We start from the raw sequence: 24,314 nt of genomic DNA, 5'->3' as shown, positions 1-24,314 counted from the left end.
CTACTCTATGTCTCCATCTGCAAGGCCAGGATCCCATCTACATTAAGCATTTAGTTAACCAGTCCGACCAAATTCAAACATGTCCAAGCGTCTCTGGGTCTCACCCTTTCACCTTTTTAAAACTGAGCCATTTAGCAGATATAGCCTCATCTCAGTCTTCCTAGTAAAATCAACACAAAGGTTTGAGTTGAACTCCCTCTGCTCTGCTCCTTCCCATCCCACCAACCTCACAGCATCAAATTCCTCACCGTCTGCTGTGTTTTGTGCCATCTGCAAATGTTGACACGGTGCCTTTAGCTAAGCCATTCACTGTCGTCTCACCTGCTTTTGCTCCTCAGCAGGACTCTTTTCTGGAGTTTTGTCTGTTGCTGCCTCCTTGACAGTGGATTCATCCTTCTCTATCTCCTCCTTGGCTGCCTCCTCTTCCAGCTCTTTCTCCAGCCGATTCACAAGCTGAGCCTTTGTGCCTTTCCAGTTCATATTCCTTGCTTTCAGTTCCCTGCGGAAGTCTTCCACCTAGAAAGATAGTAAAACACCACAGCTTTAATATGCTTAATTCTATAGTGACTAGGAGACAGTGATTAGGTAAAGTAAGGTTCATTGCCTTTTGCATAAAGGTACATCTCAGACCCAGTGCCCCATGATATATTGCTTTGACATACAGCAGTCTTGAACTTTCTCGAGCAATGCACCACTATACAATCAGAGCTTTCCAAAACTAAAGGGCAAGACAGATTTGCTCTTCACAGCACCATTCAGGGCTTCCCAACAATACTTTACAGCCAAAGAGTACTCTGATATAGAAAATACTGTAAGATCCCAGCCTCACCAGCAGCCTATGAAGTTGGCCTGAAGTAGCACCCGCTATTACTTCATGCTTGGCTTCACAGGGTTACTCATCCATTTTGGACCAACTGCTGTTTCCAATGATTAATGGAAAAATCACAGAATCTTACAGCTGCCTTTCAGCGCACTGTGCCTGAGCTGTCCAACCCTATTCCTCTGCTCTTTTGTCATTACCCCAAGCTTCTATAACGATGGATCTGACTGCCAGGCGTGAATGAGTCAAAGTGGAGCTGTGTTTCAAACATGGGAGGAAGAGTGCATGAAATTATGGATTCTGAATTATGATTACATACTAACCAGAATGGAGCATATTAGACACACAGTAACAGAGCAGAGGCTATGAATGTGGTAGTCTCTCTACAAGTACAAAAACAGCGCTTACTTTCATTGTCTTCAGATCCAGACTACTCCACTGGGTTGGGGTGGGAAGTGCTTCTTCTCCCTGCTCTTCCATCTTCTCTTCAGTCTGTGAGGACAAGTAACATCACATTAGACCAAGTAGCCTGTGGTGTCAGCCGAGCTCTTCCTGCTATCCAGGTTCCACGGGCAGCCTGTCATTGCATCAAACGGCCTGCAGTGTGCCACTAACAGCACTCAAAAGGAAACTGTCTGGAACAATCAGTCAGTGAAGCATCCCAAGCCTACCTCGCCTTCCCAAGTGAGGGACAGCGCATGTAGGCAAGAGGCATAAAAGGGGGTTAGGAAACACGGAGACACATGGAGCAGCAGAACAAAGCTGCACACCTTACCCAACGATCAGACTGCTTTCTGGACCCTGTCCTCCCCCACTGGTAACCAGCTTCATAGAAATTTACAGCATAAGAGGCCGTAAGATTCTTCACGTCCATGCCAGGCAAAAAGAGCTATCCAGCTTAATCCCATTCCCAGCTAGTAGGTTCCAGCACTTCAAATGCTCACCCAGGTTCTTTTTAAATGTCATGAGGGTTTCTGCCTCCACCACCTTTTCAGGCAGTGAGTTCCAGACCCCCACTATCCATTGAGAGAAACGTATTTTCAACTCTCTCAACCTCCTAACTTTTAGCTTAATCTCCTTCTGCATGGTCTGTTAAATCTGTGACCCGTAGTAAATGAATTCTCTTTAGGGAGATAGGTCCCGCCCTCTTATCTTAAAGATACTTTCCTACAGTAAATCTTCTATCAGCCTCCATATAAAGCCCTAGCATAAATAGACCCTCCTCATAAGTAAAATTCTCCAGCCCTGACAACATTCCTTTAGTGCTTTGCTATCCTTCCTATAACGTGGTGACCAGAACTTTACCCAGCACCCTAGCTGTGGCTCGAGTTCTATGCAGTTCGGGCATAACCTCCTTTCTCACATTCTATGCCTCAGCTAATAAATCCTGTGTGTGTGTTTTTAACAATGTCATTTACCTGTCCTGTCTTCAGGGACCATCTGTTCTTGTACACGTCTCAGTATCCTGCCAGTTATTGTGCATTGTCCTGACTGATCTGCTCACCGTAAACTTCCACAACATTTTCACACCCCATACTGTAATGGACACGGGCATGTTCCACAGGGAAGCCTTTCATCCTTCTCTTGGACTCCAAGTAACAGACTCAGTGAAGCTTCTCAAATAGTCTTATCACAGCCAGGATAACCCATCAGGAATGCTATACTGCTCTTCAGCTCAGCTAAAACATGGGGCTGGATACAGAGGAAAGGTCCCTCTGCAATGTTCTATCAAACATGCCTAAGGTAGGTATTACATAAAAGCTGCAGAACAAAGCTCTCCCTACAAGGTCAGAGTCCCCACAGGTACACGCAGGTAGGGTAAAGCTTCGTAGGGTCATAACAAATAAGAACAGGAGTAGGCCTCTCAAACCAGCTCATCAAGATCATGGCTGATCCAAATTTCCTCATCCACTCTAGCCCCATAAACCTCAATTCCCTTACCAATTAAAAATCTAGTTCATATTTCAATTTCCAAATTTGAGTCCTGATGCAGGGCCTTGACCCAAAACATCGACCATCCATTTCCCTTCACAGACACTGTCTGATCTGCTGAATTCCTCCAGCATTTTGTGCTGCTCTCAATGTTGAATATGTTTGGACTCAACCACCAGTTTTCCAAGGCAAGGAATTCCAAAGACACTCAAAATCTTGAGAAAAGAACTTCTTCATTTCAGTCCTAAAAGGGCACCCTCTTATTCTGAGAGGATGCTCTCTGGCCCTAGTCTCTCCCAAGAGGGTAATAACCTCCCAGTATTTACCCTGCCAAGTCCCTAAGAATCTGACAAATCTCAATAAGATTACCTTGCCTTCTTCTAAACCACAAGGAGTACAGACCTGACCTGGTCAACTTCTCATCAGAAGACAATCTGTTCATTCCCTGGATCATCCTAGTAAATTTTCATCAAACTGCCTCTGATGATGAGGCATCTTAAATAAAGAGTCAAAACTGTACACATACTCCAGATGTAGCTGCGTGAGTGCCTTGTATAACTGTATTAAGATTTCTCTACTTTTTTTATTCAACCCACTTGAAACAAAAGGCAGCATTCCATTGGCCTCCCTGATTACCTCCCAGCTTTGTGTTTCACAGTCAAGGACCCCCAATCCCCTTTGTGCCACAGCTTTCTCCATTTAAATAACAATCTGTTATCATTCTTATTATATGAAATACCTTGTTGCCTTTTGAAAATCCAAATACATCACATCTACTGTTCCTCTCTATCCAAAGAAGTTAAGAAGAATATTAAAGGGGAAAACATCCCACTCCTTTGGCCCACTGCTGACTTATGCCATCTTATCTTTATTCTTTCAATACACTCCTTAACTTCTTTGGCTAGCCACGGTTGGCTCATCCCCCTCAACACTGTTCCCCATACTCTCAGAGCAGGTATAACACAGCTAGGCACAGAGGAAAGGTCCCTCTGAACTGTCCCGTCAGTCTTGTGACACGGGTTGGATACTCCTACTACGCCGTCCCATCAAACACTTAAGGTAACAGTTAAGATACAGATTAAAGCACTATTCTATTAAGCACTCCCAGGGCAAGTACAACACAGGTTAGATACAGAGCTCCATCAGCTGTAATGGAGTGCCATTAGCCTAATTCCTGAACTGACTTTCTGATGCCTCCACACAGGGAAGTTGCCAATTTCTCCCAAGGCTTCCCTCATGCCCCGACTGATCCGGAATGGAACAAACTGCCTGGTGTGGAAGCAGGAACACAGACCGTAACAAAGGAGGACATTTCAGTAAAATGTTCATTAACCCATTGGACTCATACGAGTCAGACAAGGTCATGCTTTCAGCCAGCAGCAGTGAGACTGTAGGTGATAACTCCGTATGTTTCAAGGAGGAGGCCACAAGCATCAAACGTCAACAGGTTTTGAGGTAAGAGAACAGATGTCAGCAGGACTTCACAGGGCTGTGCTGAGCATTTCTATGAAATGTTGCACCAAGACTACACTACAGGGTTTCCTCCTCTAATAAGTCTCTTTCAGTATTGGATTTAATGTGGAGCAGCAAGTAGTTTGATTGAGGATGAACCTGGTGCAGACAGATTGAGGTTTTAATGTGAGACACAATGCAATGGTTAATTCAGGACTGTATATCCTTGGGGTAGAGCTTTGATAGGTAGAAATTTACCGTTGCATTACATGGAGATAGAGCTGTACAGCCATTACTGTGCCTCTGTACATTGTGGATGTAGGTCTGCCCATGTACAATTCTACAGTACAGTACTTATGTACTGTATAACATTTGTGCAGGGTGTTGGCAGAAACAGGCTGCTGCTGTACGATGCTGGATAAAGCACTGGCGATACTAGCCTGTTAATGCAGGGTAACAGTGCTGTGGGTACAATTCTGTCTAGGGTAGTAATGGTGTGTACAGGTTCATCATTGTGTGATCTTGGGACAGAGCACTTCCACGTATAATTCTAGTGTTAGGTACTCATGGGTTTGGTCTGTCAACATAAAACTTTGGGCATGATAGAAGTTCTAAAATGCTCAGTGGTTCCACATTTTCCATTCCTAGTGGCAACGTGACTAGTGAAATCCAGCTGTCAAAACCCAGAACTGTTCAAGGGTACAGGATGGAAGTCTGCTCTTTCTGTGACTGCTTTAAAGGACACGCCTAGTTGTATTTTTAACACTTTAGCTGCTCCAGCATTAAAGTCTCTGGCCTGAAAGGACACTGCTGTAAGGGACAGGAACCTCCTAAAGGGAGCTGTCATCGTGGTACTGGTTCGTCAAATATGGGAATGGGAATCACACAAGTATTGGACGGAAACCCACAGCAGCTACACAAAGGGCATGTGCATCCTAAAGCAGCAGAATACGGAACACATGGGGAGTTCAGGTGAGCCCGTCAGGGAAAGGAACGGCAAATCGTCTGGAAAAATGCATCATAAACAGTGTTTCAGTGGGTGTGAAAGAATGTCAAAGAATTAGGGTGCAAGTGTTTATGCGTCACCAGTGTAGTCTTGGTCTGTGTGTAGCCCTTCACATTTCTTTAAACAGAGTATCTGAAGAATTTGTTCCCAGTTCCAGCTCCCCACTTAGCTAATCATTGAATTCCTAGGTACAGTACAAGTGAGAGATCAAATACCATCAACCACCCTTTCAAGTTCTGCTACGTAGGAGTGGTAGCCCCCTTGGACTAACAGCATAGTCCATCTCCCTACAAAGACCAAAGCCTACCCACATTCCATCACCCGGCAGAGGAACCACATGCTGACCTGCTTAAGCACATCCCACTTCCCCACAACGATCCCACACTGACTTGTCACAATGCCTGCATGGATTTACAGACCCATTATCCCAGTGGGGAACTTCAGACCAATCCATGCTGAAGCTTGCTGTGGGGGACCACAGACAAAGCACCCTTGTGGAAATAAGACTCACCCATACTTCAGCCTGTGACACTGCTGGACATGGTCCAGGAAGCTGCTGTGTCCAGATGGTACCTTACTCTGGAACTTCCCTCCACTACAGACCTTACACAAGTCTGATCATTGTTTTTGACTGAGGATCTGGGGAAAGAGCTGCCATCTACCATACCCACACACCACATCCCCGCCCACAACACCAACCTGATTGTGACCCTGAACAAACAATGGGCCAATTCTTCCGAACATCCAGACTATGAGAAGATCAATTCTAGACAGCAACTGTTGTGCCACCCTGACTCTGTTTAAGGAATTGAGATGTGGGCAGTGTCATAATGAAACCCATCCACATTCATGAAGAGTGCCAGCAGCTCCGTAGCAATTCTCTGCTCTATCATTTTAAAATCTCAAGGAGACATTAAATTGGCCAATGCTCTCATCAGCTGAAAGCTATTGGTCACTCTCGCTATGGCAGTGGAGGGGTTGTGTGTGTGTGTGTGTGTGTGTGTGTGTGTGTGTGTGTGTACACATGTCTGTGTAGTGTGTGTCTGTATGTCTGTGGTGTGTGTGTAAGAGAATGGAGTAATAAAAAAAGATTCAATGCCTCATCTCGGTCCGTGTCCTTGTGCTCTGCCTGGTCCCTGTCAGTCAGTTGTTGCGTGTATCCCAGGGACAGTGCGTCCCACTCCAAGCGAGTAGGGAGGCAATGCCAAACATCCGGCAGAAATACAACCACAGTCTCCACGCGGGCTGGGAGCAGCCGCCCCTCACGGAGCTCTCCAGGCTGAAGGTAGCGAATCTCAGCAAAGCGAAACCTGTCACAAGGGAAGAGGGTTACTGGATATAATAGCACACAGGACCAGAAAACCAACGTCAATGATACGCGCCGCCCATACTTCTTAATTACCACGCCGCCCCACTTGTCTTCTGCCGCCAATCAATCTCTTCTCCCTCCCACCATATTCTCATCACCAGATGCAGAGTCAGACTCCCAGATTCCCCTATGGAAAAGGTGCTTTGCACTGACTCTGCAGAGGAGGATTGGGAACCAGCAAGGAACGGAATGACCCACTAGCCTATTCCAAACACTGGCCTTCAGGGTGAATGAATGCTATCTGAAGTTCAGGAGGAAGTTGTGGGCATGCTACGTTGGCGCCAGAAGAGTGGCAACACTTGCGGGCTGCCCACAGAACACTCTACGCAAAAGATGCATTTCACTGTGTGTTTCAATGTACATGTGACTTATAAAGATGTCTTGTCTTGTCAGCCTCACATACTCAGCCATGAGGTGACACAGCAGGGGATGCCCTCTTTGTCCAGGCTCCTCGTACTGGGAACCCTTCATTTATCATTCCGAACAAGATAGGGATAAGTATAAATCCCAGTCGTCCGTGACAGAGAGAAAGATCGGCCACAGTAGATCACCTCCCACCCATGTGCCACCCCACCCCACAGCAACATCTGTCAGGCTAACTCTGCAAGGCAATCGACAGCAGTAATTGTACTCCTGCTCGTAACTCATTTCCTTTCTTGCACAAAGCTCAAGCACACAGCTAAACTGATGCATCCAGTGAACCAACAGAAACAGACAGACTAGCAATGCAGCAATGGGGAACTTTACTGGGTAATGACACAGGTTTAGAACAAAGAACAAATCAGCAAGTAACCAGAGCAGCCAGCCTCTGCAGCTTTGCATTGCAAAGCCAATTGTGACATAACATCACACCTGGGCAGCACTGCACCTCATCATATCCAGAGTGCAGCTACCGGCCAGAGAGGGTGTCACAGAAGCTCTCTGCTTCCACAAATGCTGTCTCACTCTTTAATGCACCCCCTCAACCCATGTCACTCTAATGCTTTCCTGCTGAAAGCCCCTTGCCTTGGCACAGGCACACTTGGTCTGAGTTCCACATTTGTTACTCTGAGGGGAGAATGTTTACAATTAATGAAGTCCTGCAGGTACCAGAAAATAGGAATTTTACATGGCACACTCTTCCCCTTGCTAACCGCAATACTTCTCCATCAAGCTTCCCACACCCATTAATTCAACATGCATCCACACCTATCAGCTCCTCCACATTGGGGGACTCACCATTGAGTGCAGGCACTCAAATCGATGCCAGTCAAGAACTTGGTGGTGCGAATGGCTGTCTTGATGAGTACCCTGGGATCCTTATCTGGGTCTGGACCATCAAGAGAAGGAGACCAACTTCCACCAATCGCCACAGCTTCCTCCTGGCCCTTCATTCCTACTAAGAACTGTACAAAGGAACATGAGAAACCGAGGGGGGGGGGGAGAGGGAGAGAGCGAACGAGAATGTGCAGTGGGGGGGGGGGGGGGGCAAGAGCAGGATTGTGCAGAAGGGAGGAAGTCACAAGAGTGGAGAGGAAGTTGAGTGCCCGCAGGTGTGATGGAGAAGGGGGGGGGTGGGGGCAATGAAGGGGGAGTTTGTGGACAGGGAGGAATAGTGTGCAGGTATGGAAAAAAAAGTTGGGTCAAGTGAGATACAAGGGAGGATAGAGTGAGGTAAAGGTAGGGAAAAAAGGGAGAGAATATGAAAACCTTAACGTAAATCAGAGCAGTGTAGATGCGAAGCCCAAGCTTGGGTCAGCAACTGCAGGCTATGTACTGTCCAGCCATCACCAAGGACAATACTCCTGCTCTACTTGATTTAACACAAGATCTTTTAAATTCGCCAGAATAGTAAAGGCCTTGGTTCAATAGTTCATCCAAAAGGCATCAACTCTACCCTTCCCCCTGACATTCCTCGCCCCTTCAGTGCTGTGAACTCTGGCCTGGATCACTGGCTAAGCCCCTAGGTAAAGGTGGCAAATGGGATTGCACTGGCTTGGTCAAGGGAACAGCCAGTAGCTAAAATGGACCTCAGCGTCAAAGCTGCCAGCACTGCTGCTTGCCATTCCCGTTTCGTGGGCTATCGTACTGTGGTGAAGTTAGCCAAAGCTGGGGTGGGACTCAGCTCCAAATCTCACTGCTCAGAGCAGCTTCACCACTTGGACTTAGCGAAGAAATCAATCAACCAATCAGCAGCAAAAGACCTGTACCACCATGGGAGGTAATGGGAAGTTCCTTTACAAACAGCCAACACCGGAACCTACCTTAATCTGCTTAGTGGGATGCTGAGGTGTCTCAGTTGCATCTTTAGGTGCTTCAGCCAATGTGCATGCCTGGCGGTACAGGTCAAAGAGGTCTGGACAGGACAACAGTATCACCTGAAGCACAAATTGGACATGTCAGTGAAAGGGCTGCAGTCAAGCAATGAACAGCAGAGACACCTTCACTCAAATCTAGGCTGGTGTCTCCACAAGAAAATGATCTATCGTAATCACAGCATGTAGCACTGTTTGGCTAACTCCCGACCTGGTACAATGTAAACTCAAGTCTTCATCCTGTAACGCCCTCTGGTAACTGAAAAGCTTCCAATCTCAAGTGCTCTCCAAAAGGTGTGATGCTATGAGGAGCTGCAACTTTTGAAGCTCATTTGCCAGTCTTGAACGTACCTGGATAGGAATCCTTCAATGTGTGGGAGCAGAGAGATGGGCACTGTGAGCACAAGTCTACAGAACAAAATAGTGAGATCACCACAAATGCCCTAAATTTAATGTTCCCAAGTTCTCTTGACTTGGGAACCATTCACATAAATTGGAAAATTGCACACACAATTCTGCTATTGAAAGGTGAGAGGCAAACACCAATGTATTATAGAGCAGTTAGCCTTGTATCTGCTGCTGGGAACCCCTAGAGTTTATCAAAAACAAAGTGACTGAACACTGAAAATTTCAATTGGTACTGAGCAGACAGCTAACATGACATAACTGTTACTGGCAGATGGATCGGTGCCTTTCTATCCTTATCTAAGTGATTTATAAATCACACTTAATAATTGCAGCCCAAAATACTTGTTAGACACCGCAACTCACACACTAAGTACCTGCCCATTTATCCCTCCCCACTGTTGTTCAACCAAGTTCTTAACCAGATCAATAGTTTATCTTCAGTTTAGCTAACACTCTCTTGAGGAACATCATCATATGTCATATGGAAATCCATCTAAGTAACATCCAGAGATATTTCCTTGTCCAGTACTACTGAATGTGAAAGAAAATCAGCTAGCTTTCTTCCAAATCTGGGCTGGCTCTATAATCTGAAATTTTCAGTGTTTAACCTGTCAAATGGGTTAGTACCTACTCAATGAAATTCAAACACTTGATTCAGAGGAGTTAGAATTAGAGTTTAAGGTTCCTTTAAAAAAACAGCACTGCTCCAAAACCAGTTAAATCTCAATCAACCAGTTAATTCCTCGAAAGCACTCTGCTCACCTTGGCACTGTAAGTGGAATCAGCATCAGCCGGCTCCTGTTGCATCTCTTGACCCTCAGCTGGTTCAAGCCCTTTCTCCATCACATGGTAAACACACTTCTGGCCTAATTGCAAAGGTTCACTCAACGGGAATGTATTCACCCAGCACAGTCTGCTATCGAAAAATGTGTCAGGGATGTTGAGGCAGGGGTATCGACGCTGCACTTCAATTGTATCACAAGCAGAGCTGAAGGGCAAAACAGAGAATGCTCCATTAACCCAGACATCCAGGGACAGGCAGTCCATAACCGAGAACCTCCAAACTCATTACCTTAATGTACTGTTAGTCAGTGACGATGTTGTCCATTCCACAGTGGCAGCAGATGACAGATCGCAGTGTTACTCAACCTAATGATCCTTTCCATGGCACTGAATTCATATAGGTCCAAGTCATCTGCTGAGAAAGCTCAGTACTGTATACTAACTCAGGCTCATCTCCTTTCCAAATCTTCAGGGCAAGGTAGCGAGAGAATGTAATTGGGATTTACCGACCGTGGATCCCCTCACTTTGGGGAATCCCAGACTGACCCTGGGCCCCCCTCACTGTGGGGAATCCCAGACCGACCCTGGGCCCCCCCTCACTGTGGGGAATCTCAGACTGACCCTGGGCCCCCCTCACTGTGGGGAATCCCAGACCAACCCTGGGCCCCCCCTCACTGTGGGGAATCTCAGACTGACCCTGGGCCCCCCTCACTGTGGGGAATCCCAGACCAACCCTGGGCCCCCCTCACTGTGGGGAATCCCAGACCAACCCTGGGCCCCCCCTCACTGTGGGGAATCTCAGACTGACCCTGGGCCCCCCTCACTGTGGGGAATCTCAGACTGACCCTGGGTCCCCTCACCGTGGGGAATCTCAGACACTGTGGGGAATCCCAGACTGACCCTGGGTCCCCTCGCTCTGTGGGGACTCATAGACCGACCCTGGGCCCCCCTCACTGTGGGGAATCCCAGACCGACCCTGGGTCCCCTCGCTCTGTGGGGACTCATAGACCGACCCTGGGCCCCCCTCACTGTGGGGAATCCCAGACCGACCCTGGGTCCCCTCGCTCTGTGGGGACTCATAGACCAACCCATTCCTGTGTGATTCACATTAACCCATTCCATCGCTCAGTGCAGAACCGCACACAGACCAGTTCCTATGAGAAAACACCAACCTGTCCCAACCGTGACTCACAGACCAATACATTTTATCACCCTGCAGGAGTTTGGAGAACAGTCCGTCCCATTGCACTTTGGGGATTTAATGTCACTGATCTTTGGAAACACGTGAAAAGGAAATGGTGTGGCTGAACAGTGATGCCTCAATGAGTGACAAGCAGCCAACACTTGAGTTACCGTCTCTCAAGTGAGCAACAGCCAGTCCAGTGCCCTGGCACAAGAGAATACTTTTGGGTGAGGTGGTGACAAAAATCAGCCACTAATCGAGAGCCATACCAGAGCCAGAACCAGCAGCCTACTGGATATCCAAGGTTCACATAGATGGCTTCCCCCACTATTGGGAAGACAAAGAATATTAGCAAAGGGCCAGTACCTGTTCAGGCAGAAGCGGGAGTACTGCACATTGTAGGAGGGAATGTAATGGCGTGCCTTTTTTGCTGGCCCTTCCCCAGATGCCATATCCTGGTACCGTTTATGGGAGCCGCCCTGGCCTCCCATGCGCTTGTAATTGTCCCTGTGGAAGAAAACGGGGAATAGACATTGTCGGACAGTTGTCAACTTAGACCACATGAGAAAAGTTAAATGAAATTCCTCCAATATGTCAGAACAAATGGAATATGTAACATCCCAGCTGGAAGACATTTTAATACCGAGGGAGAAACCTCCTAGAGATCTGTTCACACTCTGAGAGCTCATACCCTGACTCAGACCAGCTGGACAGTCCCAGACTTCTAACACTGAGTGTAAACTCACACTGAAACTCAGACACCCAACACACACAGTGTGAACTCACATTCAGACCCAGACTGCTCTCAGCATCAGGTGACACCCAGACCCTGACATATCAGGAGCTCACAGCTACTTCAGCACACATTTCAGGACAGAGCCCTGGTACTTCATGGAGAGTCCATGTGGGCAGGGACCACAGATGCGTGATGTCCAAAGCCAAAACAATTGGATGGAATTTGACATGGTCTGTAAAGATGCCCTACCTTAGCTCAGCTTGAAGAGGCACCACCCCAAATAAAACCTCAATATGACAACCGCCATCCCCAGAAAAAGAAAAACAACTCTTTTCAAACTTGCAAGAATTTAAGTGCTTTTACCTCCTGTCGCCTCTCCGACCCATGTCCATTCGACCATTCCTGCCCATTGACCGCAATCCCAAGTCCAGCCTGCGGCCGAGCTGGGCATGTGGACCCAAGTGAACCAAAGGCTGCAGCAAACCAGCTGGGGAGGGTTGTGGGGAGACAAAGGCAGCAGCAGAGAGTGTGTGCATTGGGGAAGGGGGTTGGAGTCAGTGAGGCAAGGAGGGGTGAAGGGAGGGAGGGGGTCAGGCATAAATAGAGAGGGAGGAGGGAGAAAGGTGGGAAAGTGGGGCAAGCAAGAGGAGGTATAGGGATCAGGTAGGGCAGAGAGAGGAGAGGGTGAAGAAATATGAGAAAAGAGGGAGAAAGAGAGAAGCTGTTAAAACAGCACGACAACCTTTCATGATGCAGACCGCGCAAGGGGCAGAGACGGATCATGTTTAACACAAAAGGAGTGCAGAAATGAATAAACTCTTACTCTCTTCTATGACTTTAGTTTAAACTGAACGTCTTTATCCAAGCTCTGTGACTGAGATGAAATGGGGGAAGGGTGGCCTGGATTAGCATGCCAACCTGGCCTTCGGACGTGGGTAAGAGCGCTCAGGATGTGAGTACACTGCCAAGATGAGGAAAAGGCTAAATTGCGGGAGATAGAATTTGTCACCGGTAGTGCAAAAGCCAGCAGCAGCTAGAAACAGAATGGGATCAGGCTTAATGCTCAGAAAGCACAGGAGGTTTTAAAACACCAAATTTTCTTTCTCTTCCCACAGGTGCTGCTTGGTCTGCTGGCGGTTTCCATCATTTTCTGATTTGTTGCAGGTGGTTTTACACAGAGAATGTTAACTTTACAATAATGAACACAGACCACAATCACAATTACCCACACCATTTCCCAGCCATTCATTGGCGATTCAATCTGATCAAAAGCCACAATGTTGGAAGCCAATCAGGTTCTGGTCCACACAACAGTAACAGCAGGGAAGAGACCTTCGTTTCATTATGTGGAATAGAATACAAAAGCCTGAGGGAATAATCAGCCTTGGGAGGTTTCAGCTCAAGCTTCTTGTTCTGTTCTATAATGAAGTTTTAGAGTCACCAGAATTTTGTCTGGCTTGAGGAAATAAATCAAGATAGCCTTCAAAAATTGGTTCCAATGAAAAGAGGAATACAATAGAAATGTTTAAACTGACCAAAGTATAGCAGAGAATAGAAGCAACACACAGAATGCTAGAGGAACTTTTGTGTTGCTCCGGATTCCAGCATCTGCAGAACCTCGTCTCAAAGAATAGAAGCAACCTGTTTTCAATAGCTATGTACAGAAATAATAATGTTGTACACAAGTGATATTTGTTCATAATTTATAGTTAGAATAGACCACAGTGGAAACTTCAAAGCTGCAATGTTGTGAAATCCATTAAGGGTTAGTGGGTGAAGTAGAAACTTATTAGATTTAAGATTAGATTGGGCAGCAGAAGAGGATAAGGAAAAATAAAGTGTGATTAGAACTATTTACCCATGTGTAAGGTAGATAGACTGGTCAACTGAAGGCTGATTGTAGTACTGTAACCACTACCTGTACCATAACGTCGAAGGCAAATTTGCATTCGTATAGCACTTTTGTGATCACAGAAAACCTCATAACAATTTGAAAACAATGAAGGATCTAACTGCAGTCACTGTAATGGAAGGAATGTGGTAGCCAACGTGTGCAGCAAGTTCCTATGAGAAGTGATGTGATAATTATCAGATAATCAGTTCTTGAGTTAAACTGGTATAGTGATAGATAATGCCTCAGGGACACCAAGCAAAGCTTCTCATCGTTCTTTCAATTCGTACCATGATATTTTAAGGGTAGGTGGGGCCTCGATTCATCTTAACCAAAAGACAAATGTGATCTCAGTGAATGAATCCCACAGCCATTCCCCTCACTGCCGCCCGGGCTCTCTAGCTGTGCAATGCACCCAACTCCTGTCCTGATATCTCACCACTCTCTCTGTTCTCCCATTCCTACAGTACAGCCCTCCTTTAGTCCTGTGTCTCCAACAGCACGGCACTGCTTCAGTACTAGCACTCCGGCAATGCAAAAATCCATCTTATAAATGGATGCAGAGGTATAGATTTCTGTGCCAAGCTTCACATTGAACACAAACCTCAAAAATCTGACTGTGAACTGAGAACATGACCCGTTGAGTATAACTTGATGTTACGTAAATATGACCGTGGGTGAGCCCAAGTGGAGAGTGGTCAGGCAGATGGGACGAATGAGCAAGATGTCTGTCAGGTCAGTGAAGAGATTATCATAGGTGTCAACCAGTAGGTGCTTCAGAGCTGCCTCACTGCCACTGACAAAGTTCTGCTATGATCTATTGCATTTGACTGATTGATACTCACGTTTGTGAGGGAGCTGAGAGAGCAATGGCTGTGAGGACAACAAGGAGGGAATGCGTGGAGCTTGCAGCAGGGGCTGCGGCTGGGGTTTAGCTCCCAGGATGCCTTGCTTCTGTCCAGACATCATGTGTGATGGGTTCTGCAAAGAAAAAAATAATCACAACAAAAGTAGTCAACATGAGGAAGGCTTTTCCAGACAGTACACTACAGAAACCCAATTCTGGCAAAGACTCAGTAATTTATTGGGGTCAAGTTCCCTCTGGAACCTCAGCCATTTACACTGGGTTGCTGACAAAGGACAAGCAGAGACATGTTTAAATCTTGCTCGGGGATGGTTGGGGTGGGGGACGGGCGAGGGAACGAGGGGGTGGAAATGGAGGAGTTGTGTGGTGATCTTCAGTGGGATGTGGTAGGGATAGAGGAGAGCATATCGTCCTTGCATTACACCACTTCAGCTTAAATCAAACCTGCAAAGCAAAGACGACATTAATGAGGACCGTCTCACGTCGATGACCTCCACCCCCAGTTCCACCCATCCCTCGACAGTCACTAGCAACAGACAGCAGAACTGAACACCTGAACTGCACAGATGATGGGAGCTCCTAAGAGCAAGCGATGGGTGGGTATGTACTGACCATCCAACTACCCTATCTACTTTCAGTCCCAGTCTCAGCATCAATGCTGATATCATAAAATGCAAGAACTACCACCAGCTGTTGCCACCCCAACAATGAGGGGGTATAAACTGAAAGGTACACGTGGCGTTTAGAAGAAGCCCAAGAACCTGGAGGGACGGTGTTGGGGGGTTCGGTCCTGGGGCAGACGGGAAACTAGAGAGGTGAGGGAAGAAACAAGAGTAGCTGATGGATGCAGGGTCTGAAGTCTGGGATGTAGGGGGAAATGAAGGGTTAGTAGCAGTGGGCTGGCTAAATCTCATCAAATCCCTCTACAAAACTGACAGAGGCTTCATTAAGACTGAACTGAAAAGGTCAACGCAGCATTCTGAACTGCCAGCCAGGGCCTGTCATTGGTTTTTTGCCCTCCACTAAAGCCTGTACCTGAGTGGGCTGCACCTGGACTTTGAGTGCGCTCCATTTCACTGAGTGATTGGGGTTGAACACCGCCTTCACCAGCACTCGCTCCCCAACCTGGGGCATCCGACCCTTCACCACACTGCAATACAAACACACGCACAGATCACAACTCTTGCACATACTGTCCATTGCTGCCAGTGCAACGTACAACCTCCCAATTATAGGGGCATCCCAAAGTGGGCAAGGGTCACAGATCACTTAGGACAAAGTCCCATGGTCATGAGGCACTATCCCATTGGATACAATGCCCCATTGGCACCCAGGACCACAGCCTTGTGGGTGAAGTTACACAGCTGCAAGGAGCACTGCCCAACAATTTTTGACAGTTCCTGAAAGTGACTATCCTTGCTCGAGCTTAGACAGCACATTTTGACAGGCTGTTTGATAACTGTGACAACTGAGTCCAAAGCTCTTTGGACTGAGCTCTTCCAGAGATCAGGGATGGGATCTCTTGATCAGAGACACTAAAGTCTGCCATTACACAAACATGTCATCGAGCTTACAGCAGCTGGGATCTGAATGGCTCAGTGGCCAAAACAGCAGGGAAAATGGGAGCTGATAAAAGGAGCTTCCAATACTACACTCTCTACTGGTTCAAGCACCACTTACTTCAGATGGAACAACACTTCCTCGTCAATGAACCCAAAGTAGTCGTGGAGACTTGTGACCACTCCTGTAAACACTCGCTGCTTCTGCGACTGGCCTGCCTGCTGGTGGCCCTGCCAATAGCAACAGAACCGGCGTCATTATCGTTCAAAGGGACAACGATCTTCGGTAGCACACCGTAAAGGGACAGATACACTACCCTTCCAGATACACCCTCCAGCTGAAGCTTGCCAGCCAAGCATCTGACTGATCTTTGACTGCAAGCGGACTCCCAAACAAGTCTGATCACACTCTCAACTGACATCCCTGCTTATAGTTTACCATTGTTTATAATTAATCTGCAACACCACAGGGGGGCATGTACGCCTATCAAAGCACCACTCTAATGATGCTGTTAACCATTCACATCAAGTAGTACACATCAAATTAGTTACAAAAGGTAACCAACAGCTGGTAAATGGCAATGATCAATCAAGTCCAAGTGGTAAAATGGCGCAAGCCACGAGTTGAGGCCTACAGCATTCATGAAACTGAAGCCCTGCCTGGCTGGCTGCCCAGGTAAATGAAGAACCGCCACAGCACTATTCCACAGGCAAGGGGTTCCCTACCTTTTGGATGAGACATTAAACCGAGACTCTATCTGCTCTCTCTCTGTTGTAGATATAAAAGATCCCTGGTATCCTGACCAACACTCATTCATCATCCAACACCACCATAATACAGATCGACTCCTTAATCAGCTAATTTGCCATTTGCGGCATCCTGCTCTGCAGGATGGTTTGCCACATCTCCAGTCTTAAAACCCGAGGATGCCTTTGTAAATAATTCACTGGCTATCAAACACTTTGGGTTGTCTAGCAGAAGTGTGCAATTAGAATGCAAGTTCCTGACAGCAACAACTTGGTTTTACATTGCACCCTCAGTGTAGCAAAATGCCCCAGGAACCTTCGATGCACCACCCGACAACATCTGAAGTTGGATAATACATTAGAGCACAGGTTTCTTAAAAGAGGAGACATTTCATGGGTTCAGGAATACAATTCCAGGGCTCTATGTGGCTGAAGGTACAGGCACCAATAATGGTGGGAAGGGAAGGAGTGGGGACAAGAGAGGGGGACAGAATCTGAGGAACACAGAGATCAAAGAGAGTTATAGGGATGGAGGTGGTTACAGAGAAAGTAAAAGCCCAAGCTGAGAACTTCAATCTCAATTTCTGCCAGTGTAGATGAGAAACTAGAGTTGGAGAGGAGTGGTTAGGGCAGCGGGAGAGTCGAGGTGGTTGTGGGAGGCAGAGGAGGAAGACACTGGCAGGCTTTATACAGAAAGTAGAGTTTTAGATGAGCTTCTAGCAGAGCACTGGAATGGTTTCACCTGAATACAGTGTGGGTCAGGACTGGGATGGATGATGCAAGGGTGGGGAAGGCAGGATACTTTTAGAGATAAGGGAAGATATGGGCTGTTAGCTAAACTCAAGTCTGCAGATTATTTTTGCTTTGGTGCAATGACCACCAACTTGAAAAGTAGCCACCAAGACTTAAATACTTTGCACATTAAAAGCTATCTGACAGCAAGAGCTCAATTCTGCTCTAGCCTGACTGTAGCCTATGGGAAATTCATGACACCTGGAACTATATCTTTAAGAGGAAATTTACAAGGCAAGTCAGTGAGAAAACAGGCAACTTGCAACACCTTGGGTGGAACCCTCATCAGAAGAAAGCTGAAAGAGAAAGGCAGGTTAAGCAGTTAGAGAGAACAGAAACAACAGACACAGCAATCATAGCGTGGTATGCCATATGGCTCATGAATTATTGAAGAGAAAACTTAATGCTAAAATACATGAGAGATGATCCAGGCCAGACTGGACCAGCCCAAACTCAACCAACGCAGTATCAGGGAGAGCCTTGTTCCAGAACCAAGGTGATGAGGTAGGTGGGGGTTAGGGGGTCTGATGCTGAGACTGGGCACCTGAAATGGGAAGAATTCTACTCCCCAAAACTAGTATCTCTCACCTTGAATACAAAGCCCAAGAGAAAAAGGTGCAAAGCTGGTCTGCAAACCGTGAACAAAGTGCGGAACTATGGAATGCCTTCAGTTTTAAGGCAAAAATGTTCTCTTCTCCAGGTCATCAGGCTCCAATGTAAACAGCTGGGCTTTGTTAAAATCAGGGTTACACAGCACGATTGCAATTCCACAGATTGATAAGCTTCTGACATCCTGAAGCTGGCTCGTTTAATACAAATTCAGTCAGAAAATGCTGAAAATACATAACCCCACTCCTCCAGTATTAGCTCCGTGACACCCTCGTTCAGTATTACCCAGACAAGTGACAGCCCAACCACATCTCTCCATTAACTGACACCCTTTTACCAAAATTAACCACCCCCCCCACCCCCACCAAGCATGTGGCCCAACTAATTCCTGACCCTCACATTAACTCTCCACATGCCCCACTGACATTACCACTGACAGATCCCACCAGCATTAACCTGCCCTACCAAGTAAGAGCCCAGATGACATTAATTCCCACCAAGGGACAGCCCTCCCCAACACACCCATGCCAAGTGGCAACAATTCTGTCTCTCCATCTGACACCCTGACCAACATCGCCTCATTAAGTGACGACACACACTGATATTACTACCTTTAACTGTAACCCCACCAATATTATCCCAATTAAATGACAGTCCCGCCAATATTATCTCCTTAATATAAATACCCAGTGACAAGCCCAAAAAAAACCTCTTGAAAATGAGTTACCACAATTTTTCTCTGCATGACAGTCCCCAGCGACATCAGCTGCCGTGAAACCCCCACTGATACTCCCCTCACAAGTGAAACCACACTGATAACCCACCTCAAGCAACATCCTCCACCAACACAATCTGCCTACAGCCCAATTAATATAACCAACTGACACACCCACGTTATGTTGTCCACACACCCCCGTGACAGCCTTCATCAATGCTACTGCTCCAAACTAATTGTCCTCACCCCACACGACAACCCCCACCGGTACTCCCATCACACAAATGACTGCCATCGCCAACATTCACCCATGACAATGACAGACATCAAACATCAGCAATTCGCAAGCGTGCACCCCAGCAACACCCCCACCCCCCCTGAGCATCAGCACAATCTTGGTACGGTTCCACTCTGGATCAGTGCAGCCCTGTGAAGTTACCTGTAGCAATGCCTGCTGTATGGATGGTGGCCCCGGTCCAAGCAGCGACTGCTGTTGGCCTCCATGAGAGCCTACAACAAGAACACAGGCTTCGTTTGTAGTTCAATCATTTCACAGGGTCTATATATCAACCTAGAGTACCCATCTTGGGAAGCAGTGGCAGGCAATAGGGGGCACAACTGCAGGGATACTGCAGCACCACAGTAACCATTTGATGCTGGACAACGCCATTTCAGGAGGCGCTCATTCAATAATCTGGTGATGGAGTTCCTACTCCTATTGAATATTCTGGATCCACAAGGCACTGAGACCTACATTCACTGCAGGTTAACAAACATAACAATATTCATCTTCAGAGCTTGTCAGCTGTCCTGCATCACTGCTGGAATGATGCACTGGCAGTCAGTCTGAGGATATAGGGTGATGCGCATATAGAACGAGCTGCCAGAGAAAGTAGAGGCAAGTACAACATTTAAGTGACATTTGGATACGTACATGGATGGGAAAGGTTTGGAGGGATGTGGGCCAGACGCAGGCAAATGGGACCAGCTTAGATGGGCACCTTGATTAGCATGGATGGGGTGGGCCGAATGGCCTGTTTCCATGTTGTATTAGTCTCAATACACATGACGCATACCTCAAGGGAGCGAGGGGTGGCTGTGGTGCTTGGGCAACAAGTGATGGCAAGGATGATCAGAAATAGGGCACATTTGGCTTGGGACCAAGGTGACGAGGTGAAGGGGGAACCTTGGGGCTTGTAAGAAATCAAAGTGAGGAGCCAGAAACTGTGATGGGAGCGCTATGAATGCTTATTGCATGGTGAAAAATACCACAATATTCAAGTCTCTGAGGGTCATTTTTACTGACGTTCTTTGAAAACAACCACCCCGAATAAAGGCAGTCTGTACAACACCAGATCAAATACACACCTCCCTTCGCAGACTGAAACTGGTTGCCCCACATTGGTCTCGTCTGCACTCCACACCAAGACGAACGTGTTATCCCTCAGAAGGCAGAGTCTGACTCAGCTGAAACGCACCTGAGAAACAGATGGAATTAGAGACAGTTGCTAGGTTAGAATCTGGATTGCAGTTTGCTCCACATTCACCAAGTCTAAACCATGTTAGTCGAGAAGTGATGAGCAACCTTGTCTGTTGAAACTGGTGTCTGTGCCCAGTGTGTTGCTTTAAATCAAAACTCTCTGCCCTGTTAAAGACCCAGCACCACACTCCAACTTTGTGCCTTGGCTTCTGATGCAAATTTCCTGGATTCATTCCAGAAGTCAACTTCAAGTGTCAGCCTGGTTAGGAAGGATTGAAATAATCACAGCCACACAGTTTCCTGACCCCACTACCGATGGAGTGTTTGTGTTCTGGTCCTAGCACCACGACTGATCCACTGGTTGAGACTTTCTAACCAAGCGAGGGCCAGGACTGACATTTCAGACCTTACCAGTGTGCAAGGGACGCCCAAGGGCTATCCTGAAGACCATGCAGTTCCATCAGAGGAACCAGGAATTAGGAAAGATACTAGAGAAGCCTGAAACTCCACTGTTTGCGGAAGTGGAATCTGTTTTGAACCCCACCACGTGACACAGAAGTTAGCCACATCACAGCTTCAAAGCATCCACAGTGGAGGCAAAACCCATCATCAGAATCATATGGTCTGTGAAAATCACCTTTATATCCTGCACCTTAAGTGAAGCATGCAATCTTCTATGCCAAGGACTTGGAACATTCTCGGCAACTCATGCAGGACTGCTACCCTCAGACAGAAGGCCAATGAGTCAGACTTCCCAAAACATTCCTTTTATTGACAAGAACAAGAAGAACCTGTGCAGCTGAAGGTGCTACAATAAACTGGCTGAGCTGCATCAGAACCAGGAGCGAGGAGGAGGGAATCATCTTTTGTTTCGCAAGATATCAGGATTTAATGAACTTTAGACCAGAAGAGACACAGTGAGTGTTCAGTTGGTGACATGGCAGCCAACAGCATGGATAAAGCACAGAGTCGTCCAGACAAAAGTGTAAACCAGACAGGGAATTCAGGGAAAAAAAGTTGGGGAAAACAAAACACTGACTAGCAGTGCTAAGACCTCAGTCCCTACCACAATATACAAGATGGAGAAGGGTAAATTTTCAAACACTTAAAAACGATGAACACAAATCACTCCACATACCACAACCCAACACTTTGCTTCTACGTCAGATTTTTGTGTGTCAGATGTGGAATGAGGCATAAAATCAAAAGAAAGTAGGAGACTTTGTTAAAGGAAGAGAGAAAAATTGGAGGAATTCTATTAGAAAGGAATGGAGTGACTACTTATAAAGATGGTAGTGGTGCAGAGGGGAAAAATGCCAAATGGAGAGAAAAACAGGAGGCAGTTCCAGTCTTTAAAGTGAAATCTCCTAACTTTCCCCATAATATCATGACTTTAAGAAGAAAGACTTAGCAGAGAGAAAAGAAATGAGAGGTTGTAGCACAGAGAGAGAGAGAGAGAGAGAGAGAGAGAGAGAGAGAGAGAGAGAGAAAGAGGCGGCAACAGAGAGAATAAAAAAGAGGTTGTAGCAGAGAGAGAGAGAGAGAGAGAGAGAGAGAGAGGGCTGTAGTGGGGAGAGGGAGAGAGGGGGGAGAGGGAGAGGGGGGAGGGGGGAGGGGGGGGAGGGAGGGAGAGGGGGGAGGGGGGAGGGGGGGGGAGGGGGGAGGGGGGGAGGGGGGGGAGAGGGGGAGGGGGGGAGGGGGGGGAGGGGGGGGGAGGGGGGGAGGGGGGGAGGGGGGAGGGGGGGAGGGGGGGGGAGAGGGGGAGGGGGGGAGGGGGGGGGAGGGGGGGGGGGGAGGGGGAGGGGGGGGAGAGGGAGGGGGGAAAGGGGGGAGAGGGAGGGGGGAAAGGGGGGAGGGAGGGGAGGGGGAGGGGGGAAAGGGGGGAGGGAGGGGAGGGGTTGAGGGGGAGGGGAGGGGGGATGGGGGGGTGGAGGGGGAGGGGAGGGGGATGGGGGGGTGGGGGGGGAGGGGGATGGGGGGGTGGGGGGGGAGGGGAGGGGGGATGGGGGGGGAGGGGGATGGGGGGGGAGGGGAGGGGGGATGGGGGGGGAGGGGAGGGGGGATGGGGGGGAGGGGATGGGGGGGTGGGGGGGAGGGGAGGGGGGGTGGGGGGGAGGGGGGGAGGGGAGGGGGAGGGGGGAAAGGGGGGGAGGGAGGGGAGGGGGAGGGGGGAAAGGGGGGGAGGGGAGGGGGAGGGGGGAAAGGGGGGGAGGGAGGGGAGGGGGAGGGGGGAAAGGGGGGGAGGGAGGGGAGGGGGAGGGGAGGGGGGGAGGGGAGGGGAGGAGGAGGGGAGGAGGGGGGGGAGGGGAGGAGGGGGGGAGGGGAGGGGGGATGGGGGGTGGGGGGGGAGTGGATGGGGGGGTGGGGGGGGGAGGGGATGGGGGGGGGGGGGGGGGGGGGAGGGGATGGGGGGTGGGGGGGAGGGGGGGAGGCTGGAGCAGATGGGTAGGGAAGAGGCGGCAGCAGAGAGAGAAAAGGCCGTGAGGAAGGAAAAAAGAGATCTGTAACTGCAGGAAAACCGAAGCGGGGGAGAGAACCCGGGGCCTCCACAACGGGCCTGAGGCGGCCGGGCGGCGGGGCCGAGTCGGGGGGAAGGCCTGAAGCCCTACTCCTAGGCCCAGGCCCAGGCCCGTTCCCGCGCTGCCTCCCGGGGTGCGCGGGCGGCGGGCCCGACGGCTGCAGCCGCCTCCCCCCCCCTCACCCACACGCCCGCAGCTTCCTCACCTCCCGCCGCCGAGCTCCCCCCGGGTTTCGGGCGGAGTCCCGCCGGGCCGGGCCTACCTACCGTGACCGAGCCGACGTCGCGTCCACCCGCCTGGAGGAGTCCGCCAAGACCGAGGAGCGTGCGCTGCGCCAAGCAGAACCTGGCGTTACCGCGCCACCCACCAGTGGGGAGGTGCAATGACAGCGGGATCCTCCGCGGACACCTCCTCCGTGCGGCGCCTGGTGGAAGTGCAGCTGAGACTGCGAGTGTGAGAGTGGGGTCTGCAGAAACCCTCATTGTATTAAAATGTAGTATCTACAGCAGGCACCTCAAAACGGAAAGAATACCACCAATGCTGTCTCTAAATATACCTTCACCCATGACATAACGACTGTGAAGTCCTGTGTTGAATTAGCGACTCGTTCTCTTTGGCTTGCAAGGCTATGATGGGCCAAATGGCCTCCTTCTGTGCTGTATCTGGTAGGTACCTGACTCTGTAGTAGTGGGTATGGAAGTAGATAGACATGGAGACACAAGAGACTGCAGATGCTGGAATCTGGAGCAACACATGATCTGCCGGAGGAACTCAGCAGGTCGAGCAGCATCTGTGGAGGGAAAAGAACTGTTGATAATTCGGGTCAAGATCCTGCATCAGGACAAGGAACTTCTCATCCTGATGCAGTGTTTCGACCCCAAGCGCTGACAATTCCTTTCTCCCACAGATGCTGCTTGACTGGCTGAGTTTCTCCAGCAGATTGTTTGTTGCAAGTAGATTTATATCTTGGGTCTCTGGGCATGGAGCCAGTGTACGTGGGTGGTAGAGGCAAGAAAAGTTTGTATCACTCCAGGAGGTCACATGAATAGCAATGGCGCTATGTCCTGACTAATGTACAGGTTCTCCCCAGGTTATGAACACTTGACTTACGTACAGCCTGTATGTCCGATCGAGCGTTGGGGAGACGCGTGGGA

At 48.6% G+C, this 24,314-nt stretch overlaps 1 protein-coding gene across 3 annotated transcripts in view; it reads right to left on the bottom strand.

The window, feature by feature from the left end:
* Positions 1-23,579, bottom strand: part of LOC127584434 (cell division cycle and apoptosis regulator protein 1-like) — a 37,718-nt gene extending 14,139 nt beyond the window's left edge. For 2 of the 3 annotated variants that reach the window (XM_052041244.1, XM_052041245.1), the window contains exons 1-14: positions 23,427-23,544; positions 20,530-20,639; positions 19,601-19,671; positions 16,420-16,529; positions 15,775-15,889; positions 14,720-14,855; positions 12,347-12,470; positions 11,614-11,754; positions 10,044-10,269; positions 8,823-8,936; positions 7,798-7,964; positions 6,310-6,520; positions 1,229-1,312; positions 322-516 (exon numbers count right to left, since the gene is read on the bottom strand). In XM_052041244.1, the coding sequence (XP_051897204.1) occupies positions 322-516; positions 1,229-1,312; positions 6,310-6,520; positions 7,798-7,964; positions 8,823-8,936; positions 10,044-10,269; positions 11,614-11,754; positions 12,347-12,470; positions 14,720-14,855; positions 15,775-15,889; positions 16,420-16,529; positions 19,601-19,671; positions 20,530-20,563 (1,728 nt within the window). In that variant the 5' untranslated portion in view covers positions 20,564-20,639; positions 23,427-23,544. Of the gene's footprint in view, positions 1-321; positions 517-1,228; positions 1,313-6,309; positions 6,521-7,797; positions 7,965-8,822; positions 8,937-10,043; positions 10,270-11,613; positions 11,755-12,346; positions 12,471-14,719; positions 14,856-15,774; positions 15,890-16,419; positions 16,530-19,600; positions 19,672-20,529; positions 20,640-23,426 lie in introns of all 3 variants that reach the window. The other variant, XM_052041246.1, reaches the window with a different exon arrangement.
* Between the last annotated feature and the right edge of the window lie 735 nt (positions 23,580-24,314).

This window comes from Pristis pectinata, chromosome 29, assembly GCF_009764475.1.
Source record: "Pristis pectinata isolate sPriPec2 chromosome 29, sPriPec2.1.pri, whole genome shotgun sequence".
Classification (NCBI taxonomy): domain Eukaryota; kingdom Metazoa; phylum Chordata; class Chondrichthyes; order Rhinopristiformes; family Pristidae; genus Pristis; species Pristis pectinata.
The sequence above is the reverse complement of the archived record's forward strand: the minus strand, read 5'-3'. Positions and strand labels throughout refer to the sequence as shown.